Below are 22,298 nucleotides of genomic sequence, written 5' to 3'. Positions count from 1 at the left end.
CGTAGCAGCTGTAAAATAGAAAAGAATAATTGAGATTGTTGGATATTAGAATATGAATAGAGCAAAAGCTTTTCCCTTGGCTCACATTAACCCATGTCTCTCAAGTCTGTAGTTCGAATGCAACTAATATAATGACCCTAAGACTCAAAGTCCTGGAAGTTCCTTCTTAACCATTTTCCAAAAGTCTATTTTGGGATTACTGAATTCCTTTATCAAAAGTGTACCTTAGAACATGAGCCAAAAGTTTTATAGAATAATATTTAATCAGCCATCTTTACTAAGCATTTTGTGACTCTTGTTACCTTGATTTGGAGTCAATAATTATGCCTGATTTCAAGTTAAATTCATTGACCTTTTCTCCCCTTGGAACCTAATGGGAGATTTAGGCTCCTGGAGAACAGTATTTAATGCTGAGCTGCTTGCTGTTGTAATAAGCACACCCACTCCTTTTAGTTATGCACTCACGTTTTATTCCATCATTTGGGACTACACTCTAGGAAATCTCGGAAGAAAATTGATCTCCTCAAAAAGCAGGTGGAGAAAGCCCTGGGGAACGAAATGTGTTCTCACCAATACTTGGCAAACATTGTTGACCTGGCAGAGAGCATAACCCAGGAACGTGACAGTCTTAGGTTTTTGGTAAGTGTCCTCAAAGTTTTGTCAAGTAAACTAACTGCTAGTTGATAGGCAAGTGTTATTTTAAGAGTATTTTAAATGATCTATTCAGAACTTCATATTTTGAAATTTCAGATGCATATTTTCAATTTCTGTAAAGTTTTATCTTTTAACTATGGGGAAAAACATTTTGGAATGCACATAGGGGCCAGCATTGTAAGGCCGCCACAAAACACACCAAACACCAGAGTAAGCGAAAGGTTTATTGGGGGAAACCCGAGAGCTGGAGGGAAAGGGTGAAGAAGGAAAAAGAGAGAGAGGGAGAGTGAGAGAGAGAGCTCCAGAGAGAGAATGAGAGAGAGAGACAGAGATATGAGGAGACGGAGAGAAAGAAAGAGGACAGAGAGCCACGTGTCCAGGAACAGGTTCTCTTAAAACTTTGCCGGGGGAGGGGTGGGCAGGAGGTAGGAGCATCGAATCCCATTAGGATAGAGGTGGAGCTGACACCTGTGGTTGGACCATGTGGCCACCTGGCTTCCAGCAGTGGTGGCGGGGGCTAGAGCCTAAGATGGTGTCGGGTGTAGATTGCCCCATAGATAAGACTGCAACATTTTACTAACAAGCATCATGCCACAGTGAGTTAAGCTGCCACTTGTAATGTTGGCATCCCAAGTTAAAAGTTCCAGTTTGAGTCCCAGCTGTTCTGCTTCTGATCCAGCTTCCTGCTAGTACATCTGGGAAAGCAGTGGAGGAAGATGGCCCAAGTACTTGGATCTCTGCCACCCATGTGGGAGACCAGGATGAAGTTCCAGGCTTCTGGCTATTGGAACCGACTGGAGAATGAACCAGGATGTGGAAGATAGCGCTCTCTGTCATTCCCTCTGTCTCTGATGTTCTGCCTTTCAAAGGATGAAAGGAAGGAGGAATCTTTTTTTTTTTTTTTTTTTTTCAAGATTTATTTATTTATTTGAGAGGCAGGGTTACAGAGAGGTCTTCATCCTCTGGTTCACTCCCCCAGTGGCTGCAATGGCCAGAGCTGGGCCAGTCTGAAGTCAGGAGCCAGGAGCTTCCTATGTGGGTGCAGGGGCCCAAGCGCTTGGGCCATCTTCCACTGCTTTCCCAAGCTATTGGCAGAGAACTGGCTAGAAGTAGATCAGCTGGGACTTGAACCACCTACCATATGGGATGCTGGTACTGCAGGCAGTGGCTTAACCTCCTATGCCACAGCTCTGGCCCTGGCATCTTTTTTTAAAAAAGGCAAATTAACCTATTCAGTAATGATAAATGATATAAGAAGGTAAATAAGGGAATTAGTCTTTATTATAACTACAGAGATAACGTCATATTTTTTTTAAAATTTATTTATTTTATTTGAAAGACAGAGTTACCAAGAGGCAGAGGCAGAGAAAGAGAGATCTGCCATCCATTGGTTCATTCCCCACATGGCTGCAATGGCTGGAGCTGTGCTGATTTGAAACCAGGAGCCAGAAGCCTCCTCTGGGTCTCCCACACAGGTGCAGGGGCTCAAGCACTTGGGCCATCTTCTGCTTTCCCAGGCCATAGCAGAAAGCAGAATCAGAAGAGGAGCAGCTGGGACTCGAACCGGCACCCATATGGGATGTCGGCACTGCAGGCAGCAGCTTTACCTGCTACTCCACAGTGCCGGCTCCTCTTCATATACCTTATAACGCCATCTAATTTTCCCTGTTAGAAGATCAAATGGGCCGGCGCTGTGGCATAGTGGGTGAAGCCGCTGCCTGCAGTGCCGGCATCCCATATGGGCACCAGTTTGAGTCTCGGCTGCTCCACTTCCGATCCAGCTCTCTGCTATGGCCTGGGAAAGCAGTGGAAGATGGCCCAAGTGCTTGGGCCCCTGCACCCATGTGGGAGACCCGGAAGAAGCTCCTGGCTTTGGATCGGTGCAGCTCCAGCTGTTGTGGCCAATTGGGGAGTGAACCAGCAGATGGAAGACTCTCTCTCTGCTTCTCCTTCTCTCTGTGTGTAACTCTGACTTTCAAATTAATAAATCTTTTTTAAAAATTAAAAAGACCAAACATAAGAATCATAGATTAGAGTTCAGCCAAAGTGACAGTGGTATTCATAACCTGGCATTCATACACACACCACCCGTGTGGGAGACTCAGATGCAGTTCCAGGCTCTTGACTTTGATCTAGCCCAGCCACAGCCATTGCAGCCATTTGGAGAGTGATAAAGATAACACAAACACTGTTTTTCTTCTTCAAATAAATAAATAAATCTTACAATAAAAGTGGGGCCAGGGACATGATTGGAGGCATCTCCACACTGACTTTAAAAGACATCTACAGCAGAGTGTGTAGCAAAAGAAGACAGATGGTTTCCAAGCTAGATGCATGGGAAAGTTTTGCAGGATTTCCCCTGAAATGGAAGAATGAGTTGTCTCCAAGGGTGGAGTTGAAGATGATTTTTTAAAAGATTCTTTAAAAAAAAAGATTGTTTTTACAATTTAAGCATGTTTGTTTAAGCAGTGTTGCAGATCTCTTATCATATAGGATTAGAGTAATAGTTTAGTGAATGATGTTAGAAAAGAAACCAGAAGACTTTCTCTTTATTTTTAGTTTAAGATTTATTTATTTATTTGAAAGGCAGACTGACAGAGAACTTGTCCATTCCTGCTTCAATCACCAAATGGCTGCAATGGCCAGAGATGGTCCAGGCAAAAACCAGAAGCCAGGAACATCCTGGTCTCCTGCATGGTGGCCATTGGCTGCTGTCTTCCTAGGTGCATCCCTGATGCTCCGATGTGGGATGCCAGTGTTGCAGGCCATGGCTTAGCCTGATGGCCTGATGTGCCACAACACTGGCTCTAAGAGATTTTTTTAAATCACGGTAGTTGCTGGTAGGGGTGTGGTAAGCTTGCTGGTATATTACCAGTGATTTCTAAGTCCTTGATAACTTGAAAACCTCCAGAAATTCTGACCCAGTTGATCCCATCCTGACAAGTTACTGACCCAACCAAAGTGCTGAACACTGGCATTTTCTGTAGTGGCACCAAGTGCTCATCTTCCCTTCTGTTACCCACCATGTGATTGAAAGGGCATGTTGAAAAATGTGAAGTGCCAAACAAACCCATTTATCTACCAGACATTGCTGGCGACCTGCCCACCAACTGTTAATGCCACTCAAAACATGAAGGCTCTTGTTAACAAGGCAGGACCTGCAGGGGTCCCCATACCTGGGAGGCAGGTCCTGTGCCTCTCCTGTGGTCCTGGGAGCACCACGGGCTTCCTGATGAAGTCGAGGCTCTCCCTTAGATCCATCTCTCATCTTTGTGGCCTTGGGATGGAAATACAAATGGAGATCCCACGCTGTGTGCATAATCTTTTTTAAAGATTTATTTATTTATTTGAAAGGCATGGACGGGGGGAGAGAGGTCTTCCATCACTGGTTCACTCCCTAAATGGCCACAACAGCCAGAAGTAGGTTAATCCGAAGCCAGGGGCTTTTTCCAGGTCTCCCACATTGGGTGCAGGGGCCAAAGACTTGGGCCATCTTCCACTGCTTTCCCAGGCGCATCAGCAGGGAGCTGGATTGGAAGTGAGGCAGCCGGTACTTGAAGTGGCACTCATATGGGATGCTGATGCCACAGGTGGCAGCTCTACTCACTATGCCATAGCACCAGCCCTATGCACAAATATTTAAAAGCTACAAGTGAAGCCAACAGCTGTTAATAACAGTCCTCTGATGGCATGAGAGCCAAGCTTCAGTGTAGAATCTTTAGACCTCTCAAATTCACAGCTGAAACGTAGGACTTGGGCACTGCTTTCATCCATTCTGATTCCACCCATCACCAGGACCTACGTACACATAGACCACACTGTCCATCCAAAGAGGGGCATGGAGTTGTCAGGACATCTTTGCAGGGCACTGCAGATCCTAGATAGCCAGGCCCAGGTAGACACGCCCCCTTGCAGGCTGCTTGTCTTTGGAGTACCTGGGCTGCCCCCTCTAGCACAGGTCTGCCTGGTGGTGGTTGCCCTGCTAGTCTCTGCCCTGTCCTAGTTCTGGGCCCTGTACAGCTGCATTACCCAGGCTTTGTGAGAGCTCTAGACTGCACCCCACCCCCTTACATGCTCAGCAGGAAAGAATTCTTCTCTGCTTTCGGAAGCTTCCACTGATCACCTATGGCTACAAAGAACTTTAAAATCCTCAAGTACTGTCTCACCATTTTCCATTTATCACATTTCTGTGAGAGACACAATAGTCTTATCTACTGAGGGCTTGATGTCTAATCCTGCCCCTAGGCTAGCTTTTCCATGTGACTTGGAGCAAGTGATTTAACTCTGTCTTATCTATCCATTCCAGAAAGTCAAACTTTATCAGTGGCTATCTTACAGGAAATGCCCACCTTTATTTAATTTTAGCATCTGACATAGTTAATTTATAGTGTGTAGTAGATCATTTTCTATGTGGATATTAATCTAAATCAATTTCAGGTGACATCCCTCTTGGATATATTGGCTATTATGTTTGGATTGGAGAAGGGCATTTTGTGGCCCTATTAAATTATCCTTAATCATATAGATATTTAAGTTAAGTTACAAGTTTATTTGCTTCTTGGCACTTAACTTTTTTAAAGAAAACTATTTATTCATTTGAGATTCAGAGAGATAGAGCTACCATCCATTCACTTCTTTACTTCCCAAATGCCCACAACAGCTAGGGCTGGACCTGGGCCAGGGCCAGAGAGAGTAGCCAAGAACTGAATCCAGATCTCCCATATGGATGGCAGGGACCCAGTCACTTGAGCCATCCCCTGCTACCTCCCAGGTTCTGCATTAGTGGGAAGCTGAAGGCATGAGTCTGAGCTGGGAATTGAACCCAGAGAGTTCAGTGTGGAACAGGCATCTTAACTGCTGACTGTGTGCATGCTCCCTAAACTTAATTTTTAATTCCATTTTCCGTGAGCTTTTTGAAGTTCCTTCATGTACTGCATGATGACTGAGAGGCATTCTGGAAGCCCTTACACCCTCTTCTGTCCCCTCTCTGAGTTTGAAGTCCTTTATTTGTGCCCAGCAGGACAGTCCACATGCTGGTGCCTGCTCTGGCTCCTCCTCAGCTGTGGCCTGAACTGTGCCCATAATGAGCAAAATGTGGGGAGGGTCCTAGGAGGGGAGGTTGGGGCAGGACAGGTGGCAGGAAAGAGCTTCGTTGTGGTTAATAATACTCTTCGCAAAAGAATTTTTTATTATTTTAATTTTTCTATAAAACCAGGGATCCACTTATTTTTCTTTTTACCTTTCTCCAAAGGCTACATATTTAGACAACGAGAAGAATGGAGTCATCAACAAAAGCATAAAAAACAAAATTCAACTTCGAAAGTTGGAGGAGCAGTTCAAGGTCAGTGGTCCCCCAGCCTCAGAGATGCGTCCTCCCGTGGGAACGGCCTGTGGTACAGCTGTCAGTGTGGAACAGAACTGCTGGTTTCTGTGTGTGTCTCCTCATCCACAGACTATGCCAGCGTAAGGTTTTGCTGGCAGAAATAAGCACCTCTGATCTTGTGGTTCTTGCTACCTTGTGTTATTATTTCTTCCCCATATGCCAGCACCTTCTAACAGACTGTGTACTTTATTCACTCTGTTTCTTATTTATTAACTGTCTCCTGACCAGGCTGTACTCTGCACAAGTGTAGGAAATGTTGTCTGTTTTTAGTCACTGATAGATCCCAAGCACCTAGAATAATGCTTTGTGTACAGAAAACTGTAATTCAATAAATATTTGGGGAATGAATTAAATAATGGATTTAAAGCTCCAGCTTGGGGCCAACGGTGTGGAATAGCAGGTGCAGTTGCTGCCTGCAGTGCTGGCAACCCGTATGGGCACCAGTTCAAGTCCTGGCTGCTCTACTTCCAATCCAGAAGCTCCTGGCTCCTGGCTTCGGATTGGCGCAGCTCTGGCCATTGCGGCCAACTGGGGAGTGAACCAGCGGATGGAAGACCTCTCTCTCTCTCTCCCTCTCTCTCTCTCTCTCTCTGCCTCTCCTGCTCTCTGTGTAACTCTTACTTTCAAATAAATAAATAAATCTTTAACAACAACCACAACAAAAACTCCAGCTAATCAAAACCAGTGTACAGATTGATATCTCAACTGTGCCTCAGAAAGATTAGGAGTATACCATACTGTTAATGACTGCATAGAAATATTATGGCTAATTTTCCTCTGTGGAGGTTTTTTTTTTTTTTCTTTTAATTTTTTACTTCCAGAAGAGAAGGCGTGGTCTTTAGATTAGGTGGCCTTGTCTGGGGAATCCATATCATTATCACCCATCTGAAAAGAAGGGCTCACCTAGGGCAGAGACCTATGAGCAGGACCAAGCTAGGGCAGCATTTACAGGGAAGCGAAGAAAAGGCTTGAGAAAATCCAGAGGTGGCAGCTCAGAAAACCTCAAAAAACATGACTTCTAAAAACAAGAACATTACTCTGAACATCAGGGGCCACGATGAGAGCTGGGAACCTTGGGGCTAAAGACGGAAGCCCAGCTGGTAAGACTGGACTTAGAGATGGAGGGAGCTATAAGAGGGGTGACATGTAGAGCCTGGAAGAAGCCCTCGCCCAACCACTGTTACTCAAGGAACTTCATATTATCCCCAAAGAATTCAGTGGCCTCCGTACAAAAATACTTGAAGAAAATATGGAAGCATAGTTTGCCTGTTGATGAAAGTTGATGAAGGCTTATTGGAAAAAAATGTTGCCACAAAGGAGATCAAAACTGTTCAAAGTGAACTGACAGGTAGTTAAGTAGGTAGATAGGTGTCTAAATAACTGGACATAGATATAAAGATACTTTTAAAAGTTCATGAAGATGAAATTAAAAGATAAGTATTTGATGCAAAAAAATTTTGAGATCCATGCCAATATGAGGTATTTTAAAAGTTCATGGAAATGCATATCGTGAAAAACTATGTATTATTTCAAAATATTTCATACCAGCAGAAACATTTTAGGGTCTAGCACCTAGGCATAGCTGGTAAAGCTACCACCTGTGGCACTGGCACCCCATGGGCGTGGTTCAGGTCCCAGCACTTCACTTCCAAACCAGCTCTTTGCTGATGTTTCTGGGAAAGCAGCGGAAGATGGCTCAGGTGCTTGGGCCCCTGAACCCACTGGAAGATCAGGAAGAAGCTCCTGGCTCCTGCTTCAGCTCAGCTCAGCTCTGGCTGCTGTGGCCATTTGGGGAATGAACCAGCGGATGGAAGACACTCTCTCTGTCTCTCTCTGTCTCACTCTCTCTCTCACTCTGCCTTTCAAATAAATAAATCTTTTTTTTTTAATATTTTAATTCCATTTTCCATAAAGTTTTTTGAAGCACTCTGATAGGTAAAGCTAATGAAACAGTCAAGGTAGGAAGAAATAACAGGAACCTCAACAAAAGATGACCAGACCCAGAAGGATGTGAAATGGAGCGGACAGGAAACACAGGGAAGAAATAGAGCAAGAACAACCATTTCAGAAATGAAGTCAAAATGAGGAGGCGGTATCACAAAAGCACAATAAGGGACTTAGAAATTAGAAATTTTTCTTAGAAATGAAAAAGACAAGAAAGCAGAAATGAAGCTTGACAAAGAATTCAGTAGAGAGTGACAAAGGTCCAATATCCCTGTTGTCGGAGCCCCCAAAGGAGAGACGAGAACAATGGCTTAATTCCTTCCAAACTGTAATTCATAAAAAAACTTTTAAGTCTGCATAGTGAAGAGGCACCTTGTGTCCTGGAACAAACTGACCCGGAATGGAACCCAAACATTGACCTCAAGACTTGAAGGTATAAAGAAACACCTTGGAGACTCAGGCGAAAGACCAAGGCTCGAGAGAAAGGAAGGCAGCAATGCCGAGTGCCGCCTGCCACCTGCCACCCGTGAGCACCAGGGAAGGAGCCTGAGTGGGGCAAGGGTGCTTTGGAACTTCCAGGAGCTCTGGGAGCGTTTTTTCCAGGATCCTTTCCTAAGGATCAGTCACCCCGAGTTCAGCCAACCAGGAAACGACTTGGGGAGCTTTGGCAAAATTAGCTTGCAGTGAGCAAAGACTTCAAGTAGGGAGGAGGCTGATAGAATGTAAATGTTTTCTGACAATATGGAATTACGGCCAAGGGAAAATGATATGAAAGGGGGCAGGAAAGTAGAAAGGGGTAAACATGCTGATTGCTTAACTGTGCTATGTTTGAAAGAGTCAAAGGATATCATTTAGAGCTGAAAATTTAGGTGTTTTTTTTTTTAAAGTATTTTGTTTATTTGTTTTTTAAGATTTATTTTGGAGCTGGCTTTACAGAGAGACAGAGGGAGAGACACAGAGAGATCTTCCATTCACTGGTTCACTCCTCAAATGGCCACAATGCCCAGGGCAGAGCCAGGTCGAAGCCAGGAGTCAGGATCTTCTTCTGGGTCTCCCATGTGGGTGCAGGGGCCCAAGCAACTTGGGCCATCTTCTATTGCGTTCTCAGGCACATTAGCAGGGAGCTAGATTGGAAGTGTAACAGCCAGGACTTGAACTGGCACCCATAAAAGATGCTGGCATTGGAGACAGTGGCTTTACCTGCTATGCCACAGTTCCAGACCCTGAAAAATGGGTATTAAGAGCTGAAGCATATGTATGTAGGTGAACAGGGAGGGCAAGAATGAGAAAAGGTTGTTTTAAGCCGATGTTATTATTGCTTTTGGTGGGGAACCAATGGATACTGTATAAAGAGAGGACTAGGGGCAGGTAATTAATACAACAGCCACTTGAGACACCTGCATTCCAGGTCAGAGTGCCTGGGTTCAAGTTCCGGTTCCACTTTCAGTTCCAACTTCCTGCTAAAGCATTCCCTGGAAGGCAGCAGGTGACTGTTGAAGTGATTGGCTGCCTGCCACCCATGTGGGACACCCAGATTGAGTTCCAGGCTCCTGGCTTTGACCTGGCCCAGCCCTGTTGTACATATTTGAGGAGTATGCCAGCAGAATGAAGAGATTCTCTCGCTCTGTCCCGTCTCTCCCTAGCTGTTGCAGAGTGAACATGCAGATGGAAGATCTCCATCTCTCCCTCTCTATTGTTCTGCCTTTTATTTTTTATTTATTTATTTTTGACAGGCAGAGTTAGACAGTGAGAGAGAGACAGAGAGAAAGGTCTTCCTTTTTCCGTTGGTTCACCCACCAAGTGGCTGCTATGGCCAGCATGTTTCAGCCGGCAAGCTGTGCCAATCCGAAGGCAGGAGCCAGGTGCTTCCTCCTCGTCTCCCATGGGGTGCAGGGCCCAAGCACTTGGGCCATCCTCCACTGCACTCCCGGGCCACAGCAGAGAGCTGGCCTGGAAGAGGGGCAACTGGGACAGAATCCGGCCCCCCAACCAGGACTAGAACTCGGGGTGCTGGCGCCACAGGTGGAGGATTAGCCTAGTGAGCCGCGGCACCGGCTGTTCTTCCTTTTAAATAAATCTTTAAAAGAAAAGTTGAACTCTATTTAAAAATGATGAAAAAGATAGAAAATATTTCAAATACAAATAATGTAATAGGAAAAATTGCTCAGTGCACTCTTCAGTACTTTAACTCCTATACAATAAAGTGAAAGAAGGAAAACAAATGAGTCAAGCTTTTTTGCAGACTTTTATTTCAGTCACCTGCCTCACAGCAGAGACCCAGTTCCCTGGGCTACTCAGGCTTCTCTGGTACAACAGTGCTGACAAGTGTCAACATTCGTTCTTAAGTTACCCAGTGAGCAGGGGACTAACATTGCCCTGTGTGGAGGAAAAAAGAAAGAAACCACAAAAGTAGATTAACCCACAAAAGCATCTAGTTTGTTCTGTGGGTGAGATTTTATAATTTTATTTGTAGCATGCATATAAAACACTTGGTAGAATAAAAACTATCATTTTGGTTTTATTGCACCTGAGAGCCTTTCATCACTTTTTATCTTTTGATGACCCAGAGGTGCCCTCCCGGTCAGGTTATCCCATGCTTCTAAGGGGGCTCTGACATTGCAAGGCACAGGTGGGGGATGAGGCCAGAGGGGCGTCTCCTGTGGGCATCTCATGCCGTTCTCTCCTTCGCCACCACAGGGGTATAAGAAGGAGACAGAGCTGAAGCTGGAAGACATCTGGGAGCTCTTTGCTGGCCTGGCAGCTCAGTATCAGCAGGAGGTGAGGCACCTCCACCAGATGCTACGGAACAAGCAGGAGGTCCTGGACGAGGCACTGCAACAGAAAAGGTAGGGCCGCACCAGCCCTGGAGAACAAGGCCTCTCCATTTGACTGTTCGGTGAGATTTCTGGCAAAACCATCTGGACCTTTTTTGTTTGATTGCTCAATTTTGCTTTTACATCTTAGTTTTATCTAGACTTAATATTTGTCTTGATTTTCATTTCCTCCTCATTTTTGTTCTTTTTTAAAAGTTCCTTCTAGGTGCCGGCACTGTGGCGCAGTGAGTTAAAAGTCCTGGCCTGCAGCACCAGCATCCCATGTGGGCACCAGTGCAAGTCCTGGCTGCTGCGCTTCTGATCCAGCTCCCTTCTAATGCACCTGGGAAAGCAGTAGAGGATGGCCTAAGTCCTTGGGCCCCTGCACCCACGTGGGAGGCCCAGAAGAAGCTCCTGGCTCCTGGCCAGGATCCCCAGTTGTTGTGGCCATTTGGGGAGTGAACCAGCGGTTGGAAGACTTCTCTCTCTGTCTCTACCTCTCTCGCTAATTCTACCTTTCAAATAAATAAAAATAAATCTAAAAAGAAAATGTCTTCTAGTGAGCAGGTAGCTGGCAGTTCAGGCACCTGTTATGATACCCACCTCCCACAGCAGAGCCTGGGTTTCTTTCTGGCTCCAACTCCTGCGTGCAGCTCCTGCTGACGCACACCCCAGGAGGCAGTGATGATGGCTAACATAGTTGGGTTCCTGCCTCCCACATGGGAGCTGTTGCGGGTGTTTGGAGAATGAACCAGCAGATGGAAACTCCATCTGTCTTTTCCTATCTCTTTGCCTTCCAAGTGAATAAGTATATAAATAAATAATTTTAAAAATCTCTGCTATGTGAATTGGACTTCCTAAATAACCTAGTTCTTTTAAGTGCCTTTTCCATTTTCCTTTTTAACTCCCAAAATGGTCACAAGGACCAGGGCTGGGCCAGACCAAAGCCAGGAGCCAGGATCTTCTTCTAGGTCTCCCATGTGGGTGCAGGGGCCCAAGCACTTGGGCCATCCTCTGCTGCTTTCCTAGGAGCATTAATAGGGAGCTGGATCAGAAGTGGAGCAGCCAGGGCTTGAACCAGTGCCCATATGAGATGCCAGCACTGCAAACAGCAGCTTATTAACACACTGTATCACAGCGCTAGCCCCTCCTTTTTTCTGCCTCTTTGATATTTTTGCTGTATTTCATTTTCTTGGGCGATTTTATTAGTTTTTGATTAAGTGTTTTAATTTCTGGAAACTTTAAAATATTGGATCATTCCCTTTTAGTAAGATCGTAACTCTAAGATAATGGATACAGTATGTTCCCTGTGGCTGTCAGTTATTACATCACTCACACCTTTTTCCTGCAACCATCTGATAAACTATTGTCTGTCTGTTTTTTGTTTTTTAAGATTAACTTATTTGAAAGGCAGAGTTACAGAGAGATCGAGAGAGGTCTTCCATCCACTGGTTCACCACCCAAATGACCACAGTGGCTAGAGCTGGGCCAAGCCGAAGTAAGGAGGAGCGTATTCCTGGTCTCCCGTGTGGGTGCAGAGGCCCAAAGACTTGGGCTATCTTTTACTGCATTCCCAAGGCCATAGCAGAGAGCCAGATCCTAGACTCAAACCGGTGCCCCTTTGGGATGCCGATATGGCAGGCGGAGGTTTTACCCACTGTGCCACAGCACTGGTCTCTTGTCTGTGTTTTAAAAACACCAGGACTGGGTTGAGCACTGTGGCACAGTGGCTCAAGGCTGCCACTTGAGATGCCCATACCTCATATTAGAGTGCTGGTTTGAGTCCCAGCTACTTTGCTTACAGACCAGTTCCCTGCTAATATATGTGGGAAGCAATGGTTGGTAGCTCAAGTACTTGAGTTCTCACCACCCATGTGGGACACCTGTATTGAATTCCTGGCTCCTGGCTTTAGCCTGGCCCAGTTCTAGCTGTTGTGGGCATTTGGGTAGTGAACCAGTAGATGGAAAACCAATCTCTCTCTGTCTCTCTCTTTCTTATTCACTCTGCCTTTCAAATAAATAAATCTTTAAATAAAAGACAAACCTGCTAGAGACTATCATAACCTTTGTGAAGATGAACTTGGGAGTCCCCTCCCAAGTTCCCTTGGGTGTTGGTTTCACACCCAAGTTGATCTGCCCATAACGGCTGTGTTGTCATTGACAGGATGGAATGTAGACTGATGCATGCAGAGGTCTGGTAATCGTTTTTGGATGTGATTTTAAAATACAGCCAGCATATCTGATGCCATGCAGAATGCAAGTATCTGTTTATATTACCCATGAGGCAGGTTCTTCTTAATGGCAGGCAACACGATGTCTGACATCTATCCAGCATGATCCTCTGGCAGAAGATCATACCACCAACCACGTCACTTTGTACAGAGTTGAGCTAATACCAGTTACCTTCCAAATGGTAGATTTAGAACTACATTAACAAAATAGAAATTTACTTTGTTTTTCCATTTTTTTTTTGCCCTCTAATGGTTTGAAAGTTTGATGTTCTGTTTCTCTTTTAATGGTCACTCTTGAAATTTCCACCACGAATACTTATTTTTTAAAAATCTAAATTCAGTTAGCATCTCTGCATTTCCCTCACCAAATGCAAGATTAATACTTGCCGGCGCCGCGGCTCACTAGGCTAATCCTCTGCCTAGCGGCGCCGGCACACCAGGTTCTAGTCCCAGTCGGGGCGCCGGATTCTGTCCCGGTTGCCCCTCTTCCAGGCCAGCTCTCTGCTGTGGCCAGGGAGTGCAGTGGAGGATGGCCCAGGTGCTTGGGCCCTGCACCCCATGGGAGACCAGGAAAAGCACCTGGCTCCTGGCTCCTGCCATCGGATCAGCGCGGTACGCCGGCCGCAGCGCGCCGGCCGCGGCGGCCATTGGAGGGTGAACCAACGGCAAAGGAAGACCTTTCTCTCTGTCTCTCTCTCTCACTGTCCACTCTGCCTGTCAAAAAAAAAAAAAAAAAAAAAAAAAGATTAATACTTGAACCTAAAGAAAAGAAAAGGGGGAATGCGGTGTGGCATAGTGGGTAAAGCCACAGCCGCAGTGCTGGCATCCTGTACGGCGCTGATTCGAGTCCCAGCTGCTCAATTTCCAATCCACCTCCCTGCTAATGCGCCTGGGGAAGCAGCGAAAGATGGCCCAAGTGCTTAGGCCCTTGCGCCTGCATGGGAGACCTGGAAGAAGCCTCTGGCTTTGGCCTGGCCCAGCCCTGGCTGTTGCAGCCATTTGGGGAGTGAACCAGCAAATGGAAGAGTTCTCTATCTCTCTCCCTCTCTTTATCTCTCTGTAACTCTGCCCTTCAAATAAATAAAATCTTTAAAAAAAAAAAGGAAAACAAAACAGTTGAGGCTAATGTTTTCCCACATCTATGCTGTTGTTGTCTAATGTCATTGCAGCTAGTTGTAGATACATGAAAGTAAAAAAGAAAAATCCAGGTGGCAGAGGCCCAAGCACTTGGGCCGTCTTCCAGTGCTTTCCAAGGACATTAGCACAGAGCTGGATTGGAAGTGAAGCAGCCAGGACTCAAACTGGCGCCCAAATGGGATGCCACTGCTGCAGGTATCGGATTAACCTGCTGTGCCACAGCACTGGCCCTTTTAAATGTGATACTACAACTTGTACTTCTCTCTAATGGTCCACTTGTTTGGCCTTGGGTTTGATTGGGGATCAAAGCCGGTTTGTTCTTCTAAGGTTAAATTCATTCTGCTGCCTGACCCTACCCCTTCTAATCCCCTCCCTGGCCCTCTCCTATTCTCACCTTGTCCAGTGGAGCCCTAGTCTAACATTCAGTATATCATCTATTTGACATCCTAACTAACAGTTAGGAGTAGGCTATCAGTATTTCATGTGGCAAGAAGAGCCACGGTCATTTTGTGTTTATACTTTAGATGCTGAAATTTTCCATGGAATTCAGTCACATCTAGATAAATGCGAGCCTTTCCTTTTATTAGAATTATTCTCAATGTCTGTAAAAATGGGTTGCTTCTATAGAATGTGTCTGGACCAAATTCACCCTTGTCTGTAAAATGCATATTTGGAATAATATTTTTTTGAAGATTTATTTATTTATTTGAAAGAGTTATACAGAGAGTAGGAGAGGCAGAGAGAGTCTTCCATCCGCTGGTTCACTCCCCAGATTGCCATATCGGCCGGAGCTACGCCAATCCAAAGCCAGGAGCCAGCAGCTTCTTCCAGGTCTCCCATGTGTGTGCAGGAGCCCAAGGACTTGGGCCATCCTCCACTGCTTTCCAAGCCATAGCAGAGAACTGAATCAGAAATGAAGCAGCCAGGACTCCAATCGGTGCCCATATGGGATGCCGGTACTGCAGGCGACAGCTTTACTGGCTACGCCACAGCGCCAGCCCCCTGGAATAATATTTGGAAAAGAATAAATAGCTTTCTAAATGTAAAAAAAAAAAAATTAGGTAGTTCATCTTTTTTCTTGCCTCTTAATATCTGCTCTGTATCTTGTATTCTGTAGTTTCATTGTTATATGTCTAAGTATGAATTTATTTTTTTGTCTATCCACTTGGTTTAACTTTCACTCTGCAGCTGTAATTTTGTGTCTTTATTAGTTCTAGAAAAAAGTCCCAGTTATTATCTCTTAAAAACCTCTCTTTTCTCCTTTTTTTTTTTTTTTTTTTTTTGACAGAGTTAGACAGTGAGAGAGAGTTGGTTCACCCCCCAGATGGCCGCTATGGCCGGGGTGCTGCGCTGATCCGAAGGCAGGAGCCAGGTGCTTCCTCCTGGTCTCCCATGCGGGTGCAGGGCCCAAGCACTTGGCCATCCTCCACAGCCTTCCTGGGCCACAACAGAGAGCTGGACTGGAAGAGGAGCAACCAGGACAGAATCGGTGCCCCAACCAGGACTAGAACCCAGGGTGCTGGCGCCGCAGGCAGAGGATTAGCCTAGTGAGCCACAGCACAACCGCATGTTAGATCTTTCTCATTGAATCATCCACATGCCTTATCAGATTTTCCATCTGTTTGTTTTGTGGTCTACAATCTGGGCAATTTCTTCTATTTAGTATTCCTATTCACTAACTCTCTCTTCATCTGTATTCAATGTTCTGTTTAACTCAGCCACTAATCTTTTACTTCAACAACTGTATATTTCATTTTCAGAAGTTCTGTTTGGTTCTTTTAAAAATCTGTTGTTCTTAATCTTTGCTTTTATTTGAAAGGCAGGTTAGAGAGAGAGAGGGAGAGATGGAAAGAGATAGATCTTCCATCCACTGGTTCACTCCCCAAATGGCCACAATGGCCAAGACTAAGCCAGGCTGAAGCCAGGAGCCCAGCACCTCTTCAGTGTCTCCCATGTGCATGCAGTTGCCCAAGCACTTGAGCCATCTTCCCCTGCTTTTCCCAGGCTATTAGCATGGAACATCCAGGTCTCAAACTGGTGCCCACATGGAATGCCGGCATTGGAATCAATAGCTTACCTTGCTACACCACAACGCTGGCCCCGGAATAGTAGTTTTTTACTATGAATTAATATTTGGTCAAATTTAGTCTGTGGAATTCCAAAAGCCTGGATTGAGGGCTTTTTCCCTCCAGATAAGATTTATATTTACTTCTCTTTGGTGCCAGAGAACAATTCGAACCTGGAACCAGTTTAATTTTATTATTAATTTTAAAAATAGGCTAGAGTAATTTTTTTATATAAAGAGACTTTAAAATGTATCTGATAAGTACTAGGGGCATCCCATATGGCTGCTGGTTCAGGTCCCAGCTGTTCTACTTCCAATCCAGCTCCCTGCTAATGCTCCTGGGAAAGCAGTGGAAGATTCCTGCCACCCATGTGGGAGACCTGGAGGAAGCTCCTGGCTGTTGGCTTCAGCCTGGACCAGCCCCGGCCATTGTAGCCATTTGGAGAGTGAACCAGAGGATGGACTATCTCTCTGTATCTCTGCCTTTCAAATAAATACATAAATCTTTAAAAATAAATAAACACATACATACTATTGTTATGTTTAATAATGTATTAATATCTTATGTTTTTCTGAACTATATTCTAGATCATTTCTTCTGCTCAATATTCTAGTGTACTAATTCTCTCTTTAGCTGTGTTCAGTGTCTTTAATCTAGCCGTTGAACTTTTTTCCTGATTGTCTCAAAAATGCCTTTATCCTTGATTAGGTAATCAGAGTCTGGGAATGCTCAGTCATAAAGAACAGTGTAGACTGACACTCTAGGTCCATTAGAGAACAGACCCAGTGGGGACTGTCTCTGGGAGACCCTTAGCATCTTAGAACCGCTTTGTTGGGAATATCAGAGCTCTTCTGCCTGTACATCCTTTACTAGAGGTTCCTCCCGTGCCGCCACTCACTGCCTGGCTCTGTGACACCTGTTCCAGGAAGCATTCCTCAGGAGAAGAGAAATGTGGGCTGAGTCAGTCCTGAGGATTTATGTCACTCAGTTTATGGATTGTGTCACTCTGAATCTACTCTCTGTTCTACAGACATCTGGGTTTGGCGCATTGGCTCTTGTCATCACAGCAATACTGACATTTGATTTGACTGTCTCTTTGGTTTCAATTTAGTGTTTATTTTTTTTTTTCTGCCCAAGATTTCCTGTTCTTTGAGTTCATACATTTAAACATGATTGCTGTACTCTATCAATAGCTGGGTAATTTGTGCCAGGAAACCCAAGGCTGAGGATTTCTTAGAGACGTTTTAATTAAATTGTGCCCAGCACTCAGTGGGCATCATGGACCTTGGAAGGAAGCAACAGTCGACAAGATAAATGACTCTGGACAAGTGGGCGTGTCGCTGTCCTCCCTGAACCTCACTGCCCTGCCCACTAATAGTACTGCCAAGTTTCCCAGCTAGGCCAGTTGCTGGCATTTTCCAGAGCAGTCTGGCAGTGTTTGTTAAGTGCCCTCTCTGCCCCACCACCCTAGGCGAGGCCTGCTCTCCTCCCCAGCAGAGACTTGCTTTCTCACTGCCCTGAGAAGCACTGGCTGGTAGCCTGGTCTGCTTCTGCGAGGCCCACAGCCCTGGGAGGATGTGGATACCTTTGCCTGACCTGTGCCGTGTGGGTACCTGCCTCCAGGCTAGGGTGCTGTGGCTTCTGGCTGGCTTAGATCAGCCCACACTTACCATATTTATGATTATACGTGCACCTGTTAATTCTTCAACAAATAGACATTGATGCCAGAGTAAAGGAAAAGGCTGGGCTGATATTATGGAGCAGCAGATTAAGTTGTCTCTTGGAATACCCACATCCCATATCAGAGTGCTTGTTTGAGTCCGCACTGCTCTGCTTCCCATCCAGCTTCCTGCTGGTGCATCCTGAGAGGCACAAGTATTTGGGCCCCTGCCACCCACATGGGATAGCCAGATGGAGTTCCAGGGTTCTGACTTCAGCCTGACCCAGCCTTGGGTATTGTTGGCATTTGGGGAGTGAACCAGCAGATGGAAGATATTTTTTTTTCTCTCTCTCTCCTCCCTCTCTCCCTTTCTTGCCTTGCCTTTCAAGTGGATTAAAATAAATAAACAGAATGTTTAATTTTTTTTTAAGGCAAAAACTTACAGAGGGAGAAGTAAGTAATCCTTTTGTAGCTGGTGCCTTTTCGTTTTTCCTGTTGCCGGGGACTGGGTGCCTCATTCACACTGGAGTCTGCTGCTTCAGAGCCCGAGCACAGGGGCCTTTGTTCTGACACCAAGCATTCTTTTCTTTCTTTTTTTTTTTCTTTTGAAAGGTTTATTTATTTGTTTATTTATAGAGTTAGATATAGAGAGGGAGACACAGAGAGATCTTCCATTTGCCGGTTCATTGCCCAGGTGACCACAACAGCCAGGACTGGGCCAGGCCGAAGCCACTGCTTTTTTCCCAGGCCATTACCAGGGAGCTGGATCGGAAGTGGAGCAGCTGGGACTCAAACCAGTGTCCATATGGGATGCCGGCACTAGCAGGTGGCGGCTTTACCCACTGCGCCACAGCGCCAGGCCCTCAACCAAGTTCTTCCACTCAGGATTCATAGAGCTCCATAAATATGTTTTAGTTTCTTCATTGCTTTCAATTTGAAAGGCAGGGAGCCAGAGAACCTTCCATCTAAATGCCTGAAACAACCAGGCTGGCCGGGCTGAAGCCAGGAGCTCCTGGGGGCAGGGAGCCGACTCCTTGGGTCACCACCGCTGCTTCCCAGGGTGTGCACCAGCAGGAAGCTGGAGTCCGCAGTGGAGCCAGGACTTGAACTCAGGACTCCCTGTATGTGATAAAACACCCCCTAAGCAGCGATTGAATTCTGTGCCAAGTGCCCACCACGTCCACATGTTTCAAACTGTGCTCTTCTCCTTTGTTTTGTTTCTTTCTCTCAGAAAAATGGAAGGTGAACTTCAGGTTGTTTGGGAGTCCACCTCCGAGGAAAACCAAAGAATCCGCCGCCTTCTGCAGGCCTCGCTGGAGAGGACAGACACGTGGGGCAGCAGCAGACCTCCGGAGGACGCCCGCCTCACCGGCATCACTCAGGGAGACGTGTTGGATGGCTTATGTGCCCTGACACCTCCTGCCACCGCCCTGCAGAGTCTGCCGGAACCCATTGACTAGGCCCAGAGCCTGACAGCCATGCCCTGCACTAGCCAGGAGGGGCGCCCTGTCCCCAGCATGAGAGGCAGCCACTGCCAGGAAGATGCAGAGTACTGCTGGGGACATGAAGAGAAGACATTGCAGGACGTTAGTCTGTTTTTAACATTTTGCTTTATTTTAATAATACTGCTGAAAATTTACTGTCTCTCTCTCCTTTTTGTAACTGCTAAAATATTTCTTTTTCGGTGTACTTCCCCTTGTCTGTGTTGCCACCAAGACCGGCTGGCTGTGTGATACCCATTGCTCAGGTTAGCAGTGCCCTGCTGTGCTGGCCTTCCTCCCAGCTCTTGATCTACAGCTGGGGAAGGCCTGGAAGGCCGGAGGGGCAAGCTGAGCAGTCATGCTGTGTGTCTGACGGTGGATGGGAAGACAGGCCTCACGGGGAAGCAGCAGTCACGGCAGCTGGGTGCTCACTGAGTGTGGTGTCTTGTTCAGTGGAATAACAAGCGCTAGTCCTGGGTAAGTCCTACAAAGCCTGTTCCGTCCTCTCTCCCCGCCCATTTATCCTGGGCCACAGAGGGCCCCACCCCTTTGAGCAACAGGGTGGAATCCCCGCCCCAACCTGGAAAGATGCCAGGGGGCCATGGTGCTGTCCCACTGTGTGCCATATGTGCCACCCCTCCACCTTGCAGACCCACACACTGGGCCTTCCTGTGGGGACATGCAGCTCTTGAGGGCCACTCACCTCAGCCTGCACAGGGCACTAAGCTATGGAGCGAGGGGCAGGTGCTGGGACATGTCCTTCCCCAGTCCCCTTGCAGGCAATGCTGAGCCGGGAAGTAGGCCCCAGCGCAGGTTTTCGGTTTGTGAACAGAAGTTATGCACGTGGGCTTCAGTGGCTAGACGGAACACTGTAGCTCTTTCACATTTTTTTAAGCCTGTTCACCAGGTAAACCGTTCTGATTTAATTTTCTCTTAGAAAGGATGGAAAGACTCAACAGGATTCCAAGCGGAGCGTCGTCTCGCCAGGAGATGGCCTCGTAAGTAAGCTGGGTGTTACTCACGGGAATGTGCGCCCACCCTCCAGTAACCTGTAGCCCAGCCGAGCAGTGGCATGGCCAGGGCTGGCTTGTCGGAGGGACGCTGCCGTTGTCGTCATTCCCTGGAGAGAAACCACTCCCTCCCTTTGACCCCATCTTTGCCGGCCTTTTATGGGAGCATTTGATCCCCTCGAGACGTGAGGTCTTAGATTCTGCACTGAGTCGAGCATACACTACAGATGTACTCTGCCAGTTTGGGGGCCCCCCAGGGCAGGGGGCGGGGGTCACTCGGCACTGGGCCTCTGCCCGGCTTCCTGGCTGGGTGCTGCAGGGGACAGGCAGCTGGGCTGAGAGCCCAGGGTGAGAGCAGGGCGAAGAAGGCGAGGCCCAGCGAGACAAGACAGCTGCGAGGCACGGGAGGGACCGAGGCCGTTAGGGTGCCTCCTGGAGGACTGGGTAGACCGTGGACTTGGCAGAACATGCGGGGCTTGGGGAGCTGGAGAGACGCAGGGAGGGGGAGCGTCAGCAGACGCAAGACCTCAAGAGGAGCAGGGGGTTGGGGTCGGAGGCTGAGGGGAAAGAGGCCAGGCGGGCTCGGGGCAGCTGGCCTGCCGGGAGGGCTCTGCCCCTCCCTGCTGCGAGTCTCCAGGAGGGAGACTGCCTAGCGTTGAGGGAAGCAGGAACATTTTGGAAATGTGCAGTGGGCGCTCACAGTAACGTCTGGAGAAGGACACAAAGCAGGATCTCGGGGGTGTGATGCTGTCAGCCCTCCCCTCACTTCTCCACTCGGGATGCAGAGCCCTGGCAGAGGGAGTCCCCTTGGCTGAGCTGGAGTCCTGAGCCCTCCACTGCGGCTTGAGGTCCAGGATCCTTCGGTCAGCAGCCGTCCAGAGTCCCATAAGGAAGGGTGGTGTGCCAGGCAGACGGAAGGCAGATGACCAAAAATGCGAGTCCTGCGACCTTGTCTAAATATGATCAGAGTCGGTGAACTCAAAAGGCTTCCATAGCCTTGGCAACTCATGACAAGAGCCTAGGGTGATTACTGATGCCATAAACGAGAGTGTCAATTTGTTAAGTCAACAACAGGGAGTCACTGTGCACTTACTCCTCATGTAGGATCTCTGTCCTTAGCATTGAGATTTAATGCTGAAAGGAGCCAAGAGCCACCATAAAAAAAAAAAAAAATGGGGCTCTTAAGACAAACTGTTCCAGAGACGGCCTTGGAAAATGGGGAGTAAACCGGTTCACAGAGAAAGCAGTCAGCTACTGACCGGAGATACGCAGAACACCTGCCTTGTAGATAAGCCCCCCTTCCTTCCTCTTGCTCAAGGTTAACTAAGAAAGTTACAAGACATGTAGCAACCTACTCCTGTCTCCTAGAAACCCCCTCCCCTAATGTATCCCTTTGACCTAGTACTTTTCCACCGACATTAGCACTTCAGACTGCCATTAAAGGCCCGCTACTGAAAATTATCCAATGAACTTACGCCAGCCTATAATATGTTAATTTTGTGGTTTTGCCCTTTAAAAGCTGTGTGAGATAGCTGCTCGGGGCTCCTCTCACTTGCTTGCTGCTTGCAGCAGTAGGGGGCCCATTTGTACAAATGAAATAAATTACCTCCTGTTCTATTGCATCGTTTGGTCCGGAGTCTGTGTTTCTGGGGTCGTCACAAGAGGACACCGCTTTTGGGGTCCTACAATGCTATAACTAGTACTCAAATAGTATTTTTCATTTTGTGTTTCTATGTGGGTGCAAACTGTTGAAATCTTTACTTAAAATATGCTAAACTGATCTGTATATAAAGAGAATTGAAAATGAATCTTGATGTGAATGGAAGGGGAGAGGGAGCAGGAAAGGGGAGGGTTGCGGGTGGGAGGGACGTTATGGGGGGGGGGAGTAATCCATAAGCTGTACTTTGGAAATTTATATT

The 22,298-nt window shown here is 46.8% G+C and overlaps 1 protein-coding gene across 2 annotated transcripts in view; it reads left to right on the top strand.

Annotated features, from left to right (window-relative positions):
- CEP89 (centrosomal protein 89) overlaps window positions 1-19,527 on the top strand; it is an 80,459-nt gene extending 60,932 nt beyond the window's left edge. Inside the window, exons 14-17 of one of the 2 annotated variants that reach the window (XM_008257267.4) lie at window positions 498-639; window positions 5,906-5,995; window positions 10,679-10,827; window positions 19,120-19,527. In XM_008257267.4, the coding sequence (XP_008255489.1) occupies window positions 498-639; window positions 5,906-5,995; window positions 10,679-10,827; window positions 19,120-19,348 (610 nt within the window). In that variant the 3' untranslated portion in view covers window positions 19,349-19,527. Of the gene's footprint in view, window positions 1-497; window positions 640-5,905; window positions 5,996-10,678; window positions 10,878-19,119 lie in introns of both variants that reach the window. The other variant, XM_070062014.1, reaches the window with a different exon arrangement.
- The last annotated feature ends 2,771 nt before the right edge of the window (window positions 19,528-22,298 follow it).

Source organism: Oryctolagus cuniculus, chromosome 18 (assembly GCF_964237555.1).
Source record: "Oryctolagus cuniculus chromosome 18, mOryCun1.1, whole genome shotgun sequence".
Classification (NCBI taxonomy): Eukaryota; Metazoa; Chordata; class Mammalia; order Lagomorpha; family Leporidae; genus Oryctolagus; species Oryctolagus cuniculus.
Note: the sequence above shows the minus strand (reverse complement) of the source record. Positions and strands in the feature narration are given on the sequence as shown.